This window comes from Salmo trutta, chromosome 12 (genome assembly GCF_901001165.1).
Source record: "Salmo trutta chromosome 12, fSalTru1.1, whole genome shotgun sequence".
NCBI classification, from domain to species: domain Eukaryota; kingdom Metazoa; phylum Chordata; class Actinopteri; order Salmoniformes; family Salmonidae; genus Salmo; species Salmo trutta.
The window spans coordinates 6,003,109-6,017,572 of record NC_042968.1 but is presented as its reverse complement, the minus strand read 5'-3'; the positions used below and the strand labels follow the sequence as shown (position 1 = coordinate 6,017,572).

The following is a 14,464-nucleotide window of genomic DNA, read 5'->3' as shown; positions in this document are numbered from 1 at the left end:
GTACCTTGAGCGTGGCTGAGGTGCACCTGTGACCAGCTCGGAAACCGGATTGCACAGCGGAGAAGGTATGGTGGGATTCGAAATGGTCAGTGATCTGTTTGTTAACTTGGTTTTCGAATACTTTAGAAAGGCAGGGCAGGATGGATATAGGTCTGTAACAGTTTGGGTCTAGAGTATCACCCACATTGAGGAGGGGGATGACCGCGGCAACTTTCCAATCTTTAGGGATCTCGGACAATACGAAAGAGAGGTTGAACAGACTGGTAATAGGGGTTGCAACAATGGCAGCGGATAATTTTAGAAAGAGATCATCCAGATTGTCTAGCCCAGCTGATTTGTTCGGGTCCAGGTTTTGCAGCTCTTTCAGAACATCTGCTATCTGGATTTGGGTGAAGGAGAAGCTGAGGAGGCTTGGGCAAGTAGCTGCGGTGGGTGTGGAGCTGTTGGCCGGGGTTGGGGTAGCCAGGAGGAAAGCATGGCCAGCCGTAGAGAAATGCTTCTTGAAATTCTCGATTATTGTGGATTTATTGGTGGTGACAGTGTTTCCTAGCCTCAGTGCAGTGGGTAGCTGGGAGGAGGTGCTCTTATTCTCCATGGACTTTACAGTGTCCCAAAACTTTTTGGAGTTAGAGCTACAGGATTCAAGTTTCTGTTTGAAAAATCTAGCCTTTGCTTTCCTAACTGCCTGTGTGTATTGGTTCCTGACTTCACTGAAAAGTTGCATATCGCGGGGACTATTCGATGCTAGCGCAGTCTGCCACAGGATGTTTTTGTGCTGGTCGAGGGCAGTCAGGTCTGGAGTGAACCAAGGGCTATATCTGTTCTAAGTTCTACATTTTTTGAAAGGGGCATGCTTATTTAAGATGGTGAGGAAATTACTTTTAAAGAACGACCAGGCATCCTCTACTGACGGGATGAGGTCAATATCCTTCCAGGATACCCGGGCCAGGTCGATTAGAAAGGCCTGCTTGCAGAAGTGTTTTAGGGAGCGTTTGACAGTGAGGAGGGGTGGTTGTTTGACCGCGGACACATTGCGGATGCAGGCAATGAGGCAGTGATCGCTGAGATCCTGATTGAAAACAGCAGAGGTGTATTTGGAGGGCAAGTTGGTCAGGATAATATCTCTGAGGGTGCCCATGTTTACGGATTTAGGGTTGTACCTGGTGGGTTCCTTGATAATTTGTGTGAGATTGAGGGAATCTATCTTAGATTGTAGGACTGCCGGGGTGTTAAGCATATCCCAGTTTAGGTCACCTAACAGAATTAACTCTGAAGATAGATGGAGGGCAATCAATTCACATATGGTGTCCAGGGCACAGCTTGGAGCTGAGGGGGGTCTATAACAGGTGGCAACAGTGAGAGACTTATTTCTGGAGAGATTATTTTTTTAAATTTGAAGCTCGAACTGTTTGGGCATAGACCTGGAAAGTATGACAGTACTTTGCAGGCTATCTCTGCAGTGGATTGCAACTCATCCCCCTTTGGCAATTCTATCTTGACGGAAAATGTTGTAGTTGGGGATGGAAATCTCAGAATATTTGGTGGCCTTCCTAAGCCAGGATTCAGACACGGCAAGGACATCAGGGTTGGCGGAGTGTGCTAAAGCAGTGAGTAAAAAAACTTAGGGAGGAGGCTTCTGATGTTAACATGCATGAAACCAAGGCTTTTACGGTTAGAGAAGTCAACAAATGAGAGTGCTTGGGGACACGCAGAGCCTGGGTTAACCTCCACATCACCCGAGGAACAGAGGAGGAGTAGGATGAGGGTACGGTTAACTCTTACATCTAGACGTTCCGCTAGCGGAACACCACTCCAATATCCAATGATTGGGCGTGGCGCGAAATACAAACTCCTCGAAAATCCGAAAACTTCAATTTTTCAAACATATGACTATTTTACACCATTTTAGAGACAAGACTCTCCTTTATCTAACCACACTGTCCGATTTCAAAAAGGCTTTACAACGAAAGCAAAACATTAGATTATGTCAGCAGAGTACCCAGCCAGAAATAATCAGACACCCATTTTTCAAGCTAGCATATAATGTCACAAAAACCAAAACCACAGCTAAATGCAGCACTAACCTTTGATGATCTTCATCAGATGACACTCCTAGGACATTATGTTATACAATACATGCATGTTTTGTTCAATCAAGTTCATATTTATATCAAAAACCAGCTTTTTACATTAGCATCTGACGTTCAGAACTAGCATACCCACCGAAACTTCCGGTGAATTTACTAAATTACTCACGATAAACGTTCACAAAAAACATAACATTTATTTTAAGAATTATAGATACAGAACTCCGTTATGCAATCGCTATGTCAGATTTTAAAATAGCTTTCGGTGAAAGCACATTTTGCAATATTCTGAGTAGATAGCCCGGCCATCATAGCTAGCTATTTTGACACCCACCAAGTTTGGCACTCACCAAACTCAGATTTACTATAAGAAAAATAGGATTACCTTTGCTGTTCTTCGTCAGAATGCACTCCCAGGACTTGTACTTTACACCCAATGTTGTTTTGGTTCCAAATAATCCATAGTTATATCCAAATAGCTCCGTTTTGTTGTGCGTTCAAATCACTATCCGAAGGGTGACGCGCCGGCGTGTTTCGTGACCAAAAAATTCTAAATATTCCATTACCGTACTTCGAAGCATGTCAAACTCTGTTTAAAATCAATTTTTATGCGATTTTTCTCGTAAAATAGCGATAATATTCTGACCGGGAGACGTCGTTTTCGTTCAAAGACTGAAAATGTAAAATGGACTCTTCATGTACACGCGCGCGCCCTTTTCATTGCTCTCAGATCGACCACTATCCAAATGCGCTACTGTTTTTCACCCAGGGACTGCAGAGTCATCATTCAACGTTCTGGCGCCTTCTGAGAGCCTATGGGAGTCTTAGAAAATGTCACGTTACAGCAGAGATCCTCTGTTTTCGATAAAGAGGCTATAGAAGGCCAAGAAATGGTCAGAGAGGGCACTTCCTGTTTAGAATCTTCTCAGGTTTTGGGTTCTGTTATACTCACAGACACCATTCAAACAGTTTTAGAAACTTTAGGGTGTTTTCTATCCAAATCAAACAATTATATGGATATTCTAGTTTCTGGGCAGGAGTAATAACCAGATTAAATCGGTACGTTTTTTTATCCGGCCGTGAAAATACTGCCCCCTATCCTAAACAGGTTAACAAACTATAGTTTTGGGAAGTCGGTTAGGACATCTACTTTGTGCATGACACAAATCATTTTCCCAACAATTGTTTACAGACAGATTCTTTCACTTATAATTCACTGTATCACAATTCCAGTGGGTCAGAAGTTTATGTACACTAAATTGACTGTGCCTATAAACAGCTTTGAAAATTCCAGAAAATTATGTCATGGCTTTGGAAGCTTTTGTGAGGCTAATTGACATCATTTGAGTCAATTGGAGGTGTACCTGTGGACGTTTTTCAAGGCCTACCTTCAAACTCAGTGTCTCTTTGCTTGACATCATGAGAAAATCAAAATAAATCAGCCAACCTCAGAAAAAAATTGTATACCTCCACAAGACCGGTTCATCCTTGGGAGCAATTTCCTGAAAGCACCACGTTCATCTGTACAAACAATAGTACGCAAGTATAAACACCATGGGAACACGCAGCCATCATACCGCTCATGAAGGAGACATGTTCTGTCTCCTAGAGATGAACGTACTTTGGTGCGAAAAGTGCAAATCAATCCCAGAACAACAGCAAAGGACCTTGTGAAGATGCTGGAGGAAACAGGTACCTATATCCACAGTAAAACGAGTCCTATATCAACATAACCTGAAAGGCCATTCAGCAAGGAAGAAGCCACTGCTCCAAAACCGCCATAAAAAAACCAGACTACGGTTTGCAACGGCACATGGGGACAAAGATTGTACTTTTTGGAGAAATGTCCTCTGGTCTGATGAAACAAAAATAGAACTGTTTGGCCATAATGACCATCGTTATGTTTGGAGGAAAAAGGGGCAGGCTTGCAAGCCGGAGAACACCATCCCAACCGTGAAGCACGGGGGTGGCAGCATCACGTTGTGGGTGTGCTTTGCTGCAGGAGGGACTGGTGCACGTCACAAAATAGATGGCATCATGAGGAGTAAAATTATGTGGATATATTGAAGCAACATCTCAAGACATCAGTCAGGAAGTTAAAGATTGGTCGCAAATGGGTCTTCCAAATGGACAATGACCCCAAGCATACTTCCAAAGTTGTGGCAAAATGGCTTAAGGACAACAAAGTCAAGTTATTGGAGTGGCCATCACAAAGCCCTGACCTCAATCCAATAGAACATTTGTGGGCAGAACTGAAAAAGCGTGTGCGAGCAAGGAGGCCTACAAACCTGACTCAGTTACACCAGCTCTGTCAGGAGGAATGGGCCAAAATTCACCCAACTTATTGTGGGAAGCTTGTGGAAGGTTACCCAAAACGTTTGACCCAAGTTAAACAATTTAAAGGCAATGGTACCAAATATGAATTGAGTGTATGTGAACTTCTGACCCACTGGGAATGTGATGAAAGAAATAAAAGCTGAAATAAATCATTATCTCTGCTATTATTGACATTTCACATTCTTAAAATAAAGTGGTGATCCTAACTGACCTAAGACAGGGAATTTTTACTAGGATTAAATGTCAGCAATTGTGAAAATATGAGTTTAAATGTATTTGGCTAAGGTGCATGTAAACTTCCGACTTCAACTTTTGTAAGTAAAAACAAATCAAGCTTTCAACACACATCTGATTATTCATTTTGAATAGGATTTATTTCTGGTCTGTGAGAATTTCTAATGGGCTTTTATACAATTTTAATGTAGGGTTAATAATAATAATAATCGTTAGCTCTCAGAACTCATTAAGAGGCTTCTATCTTCAATATGCTTTAAATGATTTATTATCCAAATGTTTAAAGTGTGTGTGGGCGACGGAGAGAATGCATTTGACTGTTTTTAATATTAGGGCTTTCAAGAGGAACGGAAAATTGCATGTCAATTCATAAACCATGTGCCATGGAATCGGTACATCAAAAATCTCTTCCCAACTATTTTGCAATCTATATGGCACAGCTGTGAATTTTACGAACAGTCAATTTGTGCCACAGTTTAGACTATAGATAAATCAGCGCTCTAACTCCCCCTTGTGGTAGTATGGTGCAATGACAGAATGCCACCATCTACCACTAACGGCCACGGCATAAGCTCAAAACTTTTAAAGGAAGAACCACTGTATATACCTTTCATAATATTTCCCCTAATGTTATTAGTCTACCTCCAGTAAGTTCTGTCCTTATCTTCTTAATTCTAATGACATTCTTGAATAATATATGACTAGAATTATATGCAGAAGGCTTTCACTTCTCTTCACAAAGATTGAATGGTTATGGGTCTGAATAAATAACTGCTATAGCCTACCGCCATCGCCGTTTGCTCCTCTTTCAAACTTCCCGTGAGTTCTACTGGCTGCTGTATTTACCATTCAGCAAAAAAGAGATTGCGCCCCTTTTTGAATAGTCTATTAGTATAAGAAATGCAAAAAAAAATCCTGTCCAGTTCTATTCTAGCTTTTCCTGCATGGGACTCCAAGAGCTAAGGAACATTTTTTAAGGAGAGGCCAGCGGAGCACAGGTGCTTGCGTATTGCGCAAGAGACAAGAGGCTATAAATTAGAAGCATATTATGCATAACCCATCAACAATTAGCTAAATATAAGGCTAATACCGCATAGATTGTATTAACTGAAAGGAGGTAAGGTAGGACATCTATAGATAGGGCTATATATAACTCTAGAACAGGATTATCTATTTTGGATGCAATTTGAATGGAGTTGATGGAGAGAGAGAAAGACTGCGAGAGTGCAATGATATTCGAGTGATAGGCTGTTTTAAAACTCTGCAGCTACAATTAAAAAAGTATAATCTTTACAATTAAAAAACAAGGTGACCCCCGAAAGCCAGATGGAGATGATGAAATTAGACACACATTCTGTCTTTATATTACTGTAGCATATGCTATGCTGCATCAAATGTAGGCCTACCGGATGATATGAGTACTCTAAATCTACATGCATTGTGAACTACGCTCCATACTGAGATGGGCTGTCTGTCCCCACCTTGAGCGTTGATTCGTCATGCAGAAACCAGATTTAGACATCACATATAGCCTAATTTAACAGTTCCATTTCACACCATGCTGTTTGTATGAATAATTTATTATAAACGTACAAGTACTCACAGTTATCCCGGGAAAAGGGAGTGACTTTATTGGTCACATACACGTGTTTAGCAGATGTTATTGTGGGTGTAGCGAAATGCTTGTGTTTCTAGCTCCAACAGTGCAGTAATATCTAACAAGTAATGTCTAACAATTTCACAACAATGCACACAATAAACACAAATCCAAAGTAAAGGCAAGGAATTAAGAATATGTAAATATTTGGATGAGCAATGTCGGAGCGGCATAGACTAAGATACAGTAGAATAGAATAGAATACAATACATACATATGAGATGAAGTGGCTTAGAAGTGTGGTTAAAGTTAGTGTTAAGGTTAGGTTAAAATCAGATTTTATGACATTGTGGATGTGCCAGCTAGTGACCATAGCTAGTAACCAGGTTCCCGCCATTCAACGCTAGTTAAGATGTTGTTGGAAAAACTCAAACTGGTACCCAGCGTTGGGTAGGTTAGTTTCTAAATGTAATCCGTTACAGTTACTAGTTGCCTGTCCAAAAATGTAATCAGTAACATAACTTTTGAATTACCAAAGCTCAGTAACGTAATCAAATTACTTCCAGTTACTTTTATACTTCTTCCCCCTAAGAGGCGCAGGTTCGCGTTTTTCGTCATGAAACTTGTTCTGGAGGCAGCTCTGCAGAGTGGTCCCTAGCTGGCACATCCACAATGTCATAAAATCTCATTTTTAACCTTAGCCCTAACCTTAACCACACTCCTAAGCCTAATGCCTAACGCTAACCTTAAAATTAAGTTAAAAAAAATACATTTTTGTTTTCATTAATTGTTACAATATAGCCCATTTTTACTTTGCAGCTGGCCCATCTAGTGGAAATCTCTCAGTTCTGCCGCAAGGACAAGACTCACCCCAATAAATGTCAACCTGCTTAAGACGCATTAGATGAAGACAATAATGAATATTACCAATTGAAGTAAATCTGTTGCAGGATAAATCAATGTTAGAGTTTACATAGCTGGCCATAAATGGTGTTGCATTTTACTTTATGGGTTGGTTATGTTGGCATCTCCTAACCCATTGTTTTCTACTACAGATAATAATACGATTAGGCTAAATCTTTACATAAAGAAACAGAGTATGTTAGATTTTCAGTCATTCCAATAATAATACCCCTTGATATTCAAGAAGAGGACATGGAAATATAGATTAGCCAAATTGTTTTACCTGAGCATAACCCCACAACGGAGGACTTATTAGCCTATTCTGTTGTTCATGATTTTGTTGTCATTAAGGACTGATTGGACTTATTGCTTCGAGTTGAAAAATAAATGCTGCTCTCGGAATGGCATGCTACCGAGTACTACCGAAAGTGCCATTGTATTTGCATGTGAAAAATGTATGTTGTATGCTGCATTTGCTACAGGTCTATATATTGTTTACATTTTTGTTGGTGTCACTATAATATCGCAATAATTTGCAGGTGTTAAGTCTATCAAAGGTGTGCGAGTTAGAGCATGTGTCCATTCCCACTGGGCAAAAACTGGTTGAATCAGCATTATTTACATGTCATTCCAACCAAAAAATTCAAATGTGATGATATTGAATCAACATGGAAAATTGATTGAATTTGCAAAAAGGCATGAACGTAAGGGGATTTAGTCTTTTTTTCACCCAACTTTTAACCGAAATCCAATGACATGGTGAATTATTTGGTTGATTTGACATTGAATTCACCTTAGTTGACAACTTAATCAAATGTAAATCAAAACTAGATGTTGAACTGACGTCAGTGGATTAGGCCTATAAAAAAAAGAAAATTCAGCATTAATTAGATTGAGCAATAAAATCCCCATTCGTGGTCTTCTTAAGTTAAACTTGTTTTCAACAGAATATAGCACAATACCATGGGGAGGTTAGAAGGGACGAACTCCCTCAAACTTTATATAGGCAGGGATCCGCACTATGCAGCTGTTGCAAGAGGCGTTGGGCCAGTAACCGAAAGGTTGCTGGATCGAATCCCCGAGCTGACAAGGTAAAAAAGCACAGTAGCGCACACCAAGCCCACACCAACTCAACACCTGCTAGCCCACAACAATTCCTACACAGGCTAGCCCACACCAATCCCATGTAAGCCCAACATGGGCTAGCCTACACCAGTCCAACACAGGCTAGCCCACATAAACCCAACACAGGCTAGCCCACACCAAACCCAATGTGGGTTATCCCGCACCAAGCTCACACCAGCCTGACACGGGTTAGCCTAGAATAGCCAAACACAGGCTAGCCCTTATCAGCCCTACACAAGCCAGCCCACACCAAGCCCCGTTAGAGGCAGGCGCTCATTCCAATGTTTGGGGGGGGGCGTGGTTTGCACACAGTTCTTTTTGTGCAACCGTTACTGAGACGGTCATTCCAGTTTTAGTATTGTGTGATCCCCATTTCTTAAAATGTTGAATAATTCAACAGTTTCTCTTGTAAAAATATATGTGAGGAACAACTTGGTTGTCTTTCTGATACAATGTATCAAATTCCCTAAATACCTATTTTTCTCGCTCTATCGCTCTCTCTGTGTGTGTTAGTATCACATGGGGTCTGTGCTCTGGCATTACAAGTGAACGTGGTGCCTGTGATTACTGTTGCCATGGTTTCACTCACACACATTCTGATCTGGAATGTCTGAATGGATTAGGTTTCCATGGATACTGGACCAAATTCACACTGTCATATCTGTATTGTGTTATACTGTTGTATTTGTGTGTTTGTGCGTGTGTGTGCATGCGTGTGTGTGTGTTAGAGCACAGATATATAAATATGTGTATTGTAAGAGTGTGTGTTGTGTGTGTTGTTAGGTCAACCAGGAGAACGTGGTGAAGGTGGGCCACAGGCAGGTGGTCAACATGATCCGTCATGCAGGGAACAGCCTCATCATCAAAGTGGTAACGGTCAGCAGGAACATGGACCCTGAGGACACCGCACGCAAAAAAGGTACTACAGCCCTACACCACTTTATGCTATGCTAGAAAAAGGTACGCACCACCTCAGTAGCGGCACAATGCTGCCCCAACAACCAATACTCATGTGAAAACGCTAAATGGATTTTGGGTGTTGAAATGTGCCAATAAAGGCCAAATTCCTAATTAATTTTTCTGTCTCTGCCTCTCTCTCTCTTTATCTCTCTCCATCTCTCTCTTTCTCTTAGCCCCCCCACCGCCAAAGAGAGCCCCCACCACAGCCCTGTCTATGCGCTCCAAGTCTATGACCTCTGAATTGGAAGAACTAGGTAAAGGAACAATCTGATAGGCTCTCACAAAGGAGTCACTGAGACAAGCCTCTTTAACCACGCCCTCTTTTCGATCTTTCCCTTCTGTCCCTATTGGTTTGTTATTTATCTGCCATTAGTGGAAGTCAGTAAAGGTAAGGAGTGGTGCTGAACATACAGTATGTAGCATATTGGTGTGCCAATCCCATGTAACATATTCAACATGCTGATTCATTGACATTTTATTCATCTTTTGAACCTGTGAAGCTAAGCTGTATTGTCAAGCCCATTGGTTCAAACCAAAACATGCTGTTAATTATGTTAACCATGTATTATTTTAGATTGTCATATTTTTGCTATCATTCATTACGGATTTCTCACAGTGATTTGCAGCGTCATTGCATGAGGAGCGGTCGTTTGTGAAAATACCTCCACAGATAATTTTTTTTTGCTTAACTACCATGGAAACGAGTATCTGGCTAGTTGTAAAGATGGCATTAGAGTTGCATTAGCGTCTTCAAGTTAGAAACACAGACACGGTTGTGTGTGTGTGTGTGTGTGTCTGTGTCTGTGTGAGAGCGTATATCTGCGTGTGTATGGGTGTATGTGTGGTGGGCTAAGATCTCATTTGAGGGCCCATGTGTTGAATGGGAGCGCGGTGTGATGCTAATGTGTTCTGACAGAGGGAACAGTCATCGCTTCTGAGACGGGTTGCTTTAGAACACTGGTGAGAGGAGGAGGAACTGGTGGGCAGCTAGGGACGCACGCTACGCTATAGCACCACCCTGCTAACTCAGCTAGGGGAAAGAGAAACAGAGAAAGAAGAGGAGGAGGAGGAGAGGCAGAGAGAAGAGAGAGCTCAAATACAAGGAATAGGGAGAAAGTGAGAAACAGAGAGGGAAAATGGGAGGGAACCAGGGAGAGAGAAGAGAGAGAGAGAGAGAAGACCGGGAGGAAAGACAGGGAGAGAGAGAAACAGAGAGAGGGTCAATGGGGATGAAAGTTGTGGTGTTCATTTTGGCCACTATTTTAAGATGTAGTTTTAGTCTCAGTCATATTTTAGTCATGTCATCCTTCGTTAGTTTTAATTAAATTCGGGACAATTTCAGTGTAGTTTTTTTCTATTAAAGCTGCAATATGTAACTTTGGGTTACCGGACCAAATTCATATAGAAATGTGAGTTTAAATATCTGTCATTCGCTTTGAAAGCAAGTCTAAGAAGCAGTAGATATGTAATAAGTTGGCTATTTCTATGCTTCCTGTTCTTAAGTTTAGTTTTTGCATCTTTTACTTTCGGTTTTGTACACCAGCTTCAAACAGCTGAAAATACAATATTTTTTGTTATGGAACATATATTTCACTGAATTTTAGATGGTACTGTTAGCAGTTGATGTTATAACACAAACCCCAAAGCAAGTCAGGGGGAGAGAAATAGATTTATTTGAAAAGGACAAATCGTAGATGTTCTGAGGGAAAAAAGTATTTGACCCCTCTGCAAAACATGACTTAGTACTTGGTGGCAAAACCCTTGTTGGCAATCACAGAGGTCAGACGTTTCTTGTAGTTGGCCACCAGGTTTGCACACATCTCAGGAGAGATTTTGTCCCACTCCTCTTTGCAGATCTTCTCCAAGTCATTAAGGTTTCGAGGCTGACGTTTGGCAACTCGAACCTTCAGCTCCCTCCACAGATTTTCTATGGGATTAAGGTCTGGAGAATGGCTAGGCCACTCCAGGACCTTAATGTGCTTCTTCTTGAGCCGCTCCTTTGTTGCCTTGGCCGTGTGTTTTGGGCCATTGTCATGCTGGAATACCCATCCACGACCCATTTTCAATGCCCTGGCTGAGGGAAGGAGGTTCTCACCCAAGATTTGATGGTACATGGCCCCGCCCATCGTCCCTTTGATGCGGTGACGTTGTCCTGTCCCCTTAGCAGAAAAACACCCCCAAAGCATAATGTTTCCACCTCCATGTTTGACAGTGGGGATGGTTTTCTTGGGGTCATAAGCAACATTCCTCCTCCTCCAAACACGGCGAGTTGAGTTGATGCCAAAGAGCTCCATTTTGGTCTCATCTGACCACCCAGTTGCCCTCTGAATCATTCAGATGTTCATTGGCAAACTTCAGACGGGCATGTATATGTGCTTTCTTCAGCAGGGGGACCTTGCGGGCGCTGCAGGATTTCAGTTCTTCACGGCGTAGTGTGTTACCAATTGTTTTCTTGGTGACTATGGTCCCAGCTGCCTTGAGATCATTGACAAGATCCTCCCGTGTAGTTCTGGGCTGATTCCTCACCGTTCTCATGATCATTGCAACTCCACGAGGTGAGATCTTGCATGGACCCCCAGGCCGAGGGAGATTGACAGTTCTTTTGTGTTTCTTCCATTTGCGAATAATCGCACCAACTGTTCTCACCTTCTCACCAAGCTGCTTGGCGATGGTCTTGTAGCCCATTCCAGCCTTGTGTAGGTATACAATCTTGTCCCTGACATCCTTGGAGAGCTCTTTGGTCTTGGCCATGGTAGAGAGTTTGGAATCTGATCGACTGATTGCTTCTGTGGACAGGTGTCTTTTATACAGGTAACAAACTGAGATTAGGAGCACTCCCTTTAAGAGTGTGCTCCTAATCTCAGCTCGTTACCTGTATAAAAAACACCTGGGAGCCAGAAATCTTTCTGATTGAGAGGGGGTCAAATACTTATTTCCCTCATTAAAATGCAAATCAATTTATAACATTTTTGACATGCGTTTTTCGGGATTTTTTGTTGTTATTCTGTCTCTCACTGTTTAAATAAACCTACCATTAAAATTATAGACTGATCATTTCTTTGTCAGTGGGCAAACATACAAAATCAGCAGGGGATGAAATACTTTTTTCCCCTCACTGTACAAGTCAAGTGTCCTGGCTTCTCATCAGTTGAAAAGATTGACTGGGAGAGCCAAGCAGATCAGCTCAATCGGACCGACCAACTGAAAGATGTCAATTCTGTCAATGAGAGGATTGCATGAAATATTATGGATGCATGTATGCTTAAGATTGGACAAAACAGATAAAAACGAAATTCATGTCAAATTAAATGTCCATTAGTCTCACGTGGAATTCTGGTCTCGTCACATTTTCATCGGCTAAAATGAAAAGTAACTTGTTATAGTTTTTTTCCAGGGCCTCTTGTCTCGTTATTGTCATAGTTTTTGTCAGGAAAAATAGGTAGTTGACAAGTGTTTTTCATCATAGTTATTGTTGACGAAATTAACACTGTGTGCAAGGTAGGAAACAGGAGAAACACTTAATACATCAATAGCACTGCTGAACGACCACAGTGGGAGGAAAGGAAGAGAGAGATTGGGATAGAGGGAGCAGATAATTGAAGGGAGAGGGGAGAGGCTGGGAATAGAGATAGAGAGAAGAGGAGATGTGAAGAGAGAGAGGGAGATTTTTCTGAACTGAAAGTGTCACTTGTACAGTATGTCCCTAATCTCAGTTGACACATGCATGAATTCTACTACTAATTTTGCTGTTCATTGCTATTTTAATATCGTATTTTCTTTGCTGTATCGGAAATGTCATAAAGTTCTATCTCTATGGCTGCTCATTATAAATTTGGTATTTTGCTTTTCATGCTTATACATTTACAAAAAGTATGTGGACTCCTGCTCGTCGAACATCTCATTCCAAAATCATGGGCATTAATATGGAGTTGGTCCCCCCCTTTGCTGCTATAACAGCCTCCATTCTTCTGGGAAGGCTTTCCTCTAGATGTTGGAACATTGCTGCGGGGACTTGCTTCCATTCAGCCACAAGAGCATTAGTGAGGTCGGGCACTGATGTTGGTCGATTAGGCATGGCTCGCAGTCGGCATTCCAATTCATCCCCAAGGTGTTTGATGGAGTTGAGGTCAGGGCTCTGTGCAGGCCAGTCAAGTTCTTTCACAATGATCTTGACAAACCATTTCTGTATGGACCTCGCTTTGTGCACAGGGGCATTGTCATGCTGAAACAGGAAAGGGCCTTCCCTAAACTGTTGCCACAAAGTTGGAAGCACAGAATCGTCTACAATGTCATTGTTTGCAGTAGCGTTAAGATTTCCCTTTACTGGAACTAAGGGGCCTAACCCGAACCATGAAACAGCCCCAGACCATTATTCCTCCTCCACCAAACTTTACAGTTTGCACTATGCTTTTGGGTAGGTAGCGTTCTCCTGGCATCCACTTAACCCAGATTCGTCCATCGGACTGCTAGGTGGTGAAGTGTGATTCAACACTCCAAAAAACGCGTTCCACTGCTCCAGAGTCCAATGGCGGCGGGCTTTACACCACTCCAACTGACACTTGGCATTGCGCATGGTGATCTTAGACTTGTGTGTGGCTGCTCGGCCATGGAAACCCATTTCATGAAGCGCCCAACGAACAGTTATTGTGCTGACGTTGCATCCAGAGGCAGTTTGGAACTCGGTAGTGAGTGTTGCAAGTGAGGTGTTGGGTGGTCCTTTGCATGGGGTGATGTAAGTTTCCTTCAACAATCAGTCTTCCAGATAGATGACACAGACACAGGAACCTTGGTATAAAACTCTAGTAACGAAATGCAATTGCAGACAGAGATTCACATACAGAATACCTCAGTAGTCTATAGTAAAGATCTGTGTGGCGAAACAGGAGACAACCCTCCTTATACTAGTTGGTGTGGACAACCTACCGTCAATCATACCATAACATTGTTGCATTGGATTAGATACAAAGTATCTAAGATGAGAAAAACATGTCTAGACTGTGGTTTCTCACTACTATCTCGGCCTTGAGGCTGTGTGACTCAGCAGGTGCTTTAGTTCTCAGCCTGAGAACTAAAGCAGTATATCTCCATTACCCAGTACTTCTCCATCATTGCGCATTGCAAGTATACAAAGGTTATCACATATATACAGTAATCATGGCATTGGTGTAGCCCCACACCCGACCCCCAGGGTAACCCCCAACAGAGGACAGTCAATTTTTAC

At 42.0% G+C, this 14,464-nt stretch overlaps 1 protein-coding gene across 1 annotated transcript in view; it reads left to right on the top strand.

The window, feature by feature from the left end:
- LOC115202831 (SH3 and multiple ankyrin repeat domains protein 2) overlaps window positions 1-14,464 on the top strand; it is a 246,326-nt gene that overhangs the window by 210,842 nt on the left and 21,020 nt on the right. Inside the window, exons 17-19 of the mRNA XM_029766886.1 lie at window positions 9,067-9,202; window positions 9,417-9,497; window positions 9,617-9,631. Coding sequence (XP_029622746.1) covers window positions 9,067-9,202; window positions 9,417-9,497; window positions 9,617-9,631 — 232 coding nt within the window. The remainder of the gene's footprint in view (window positions 1-9,066; window positions 9,203-9,416; window positions 9,498-9,616; window positions 9,632-14,464) is intronic.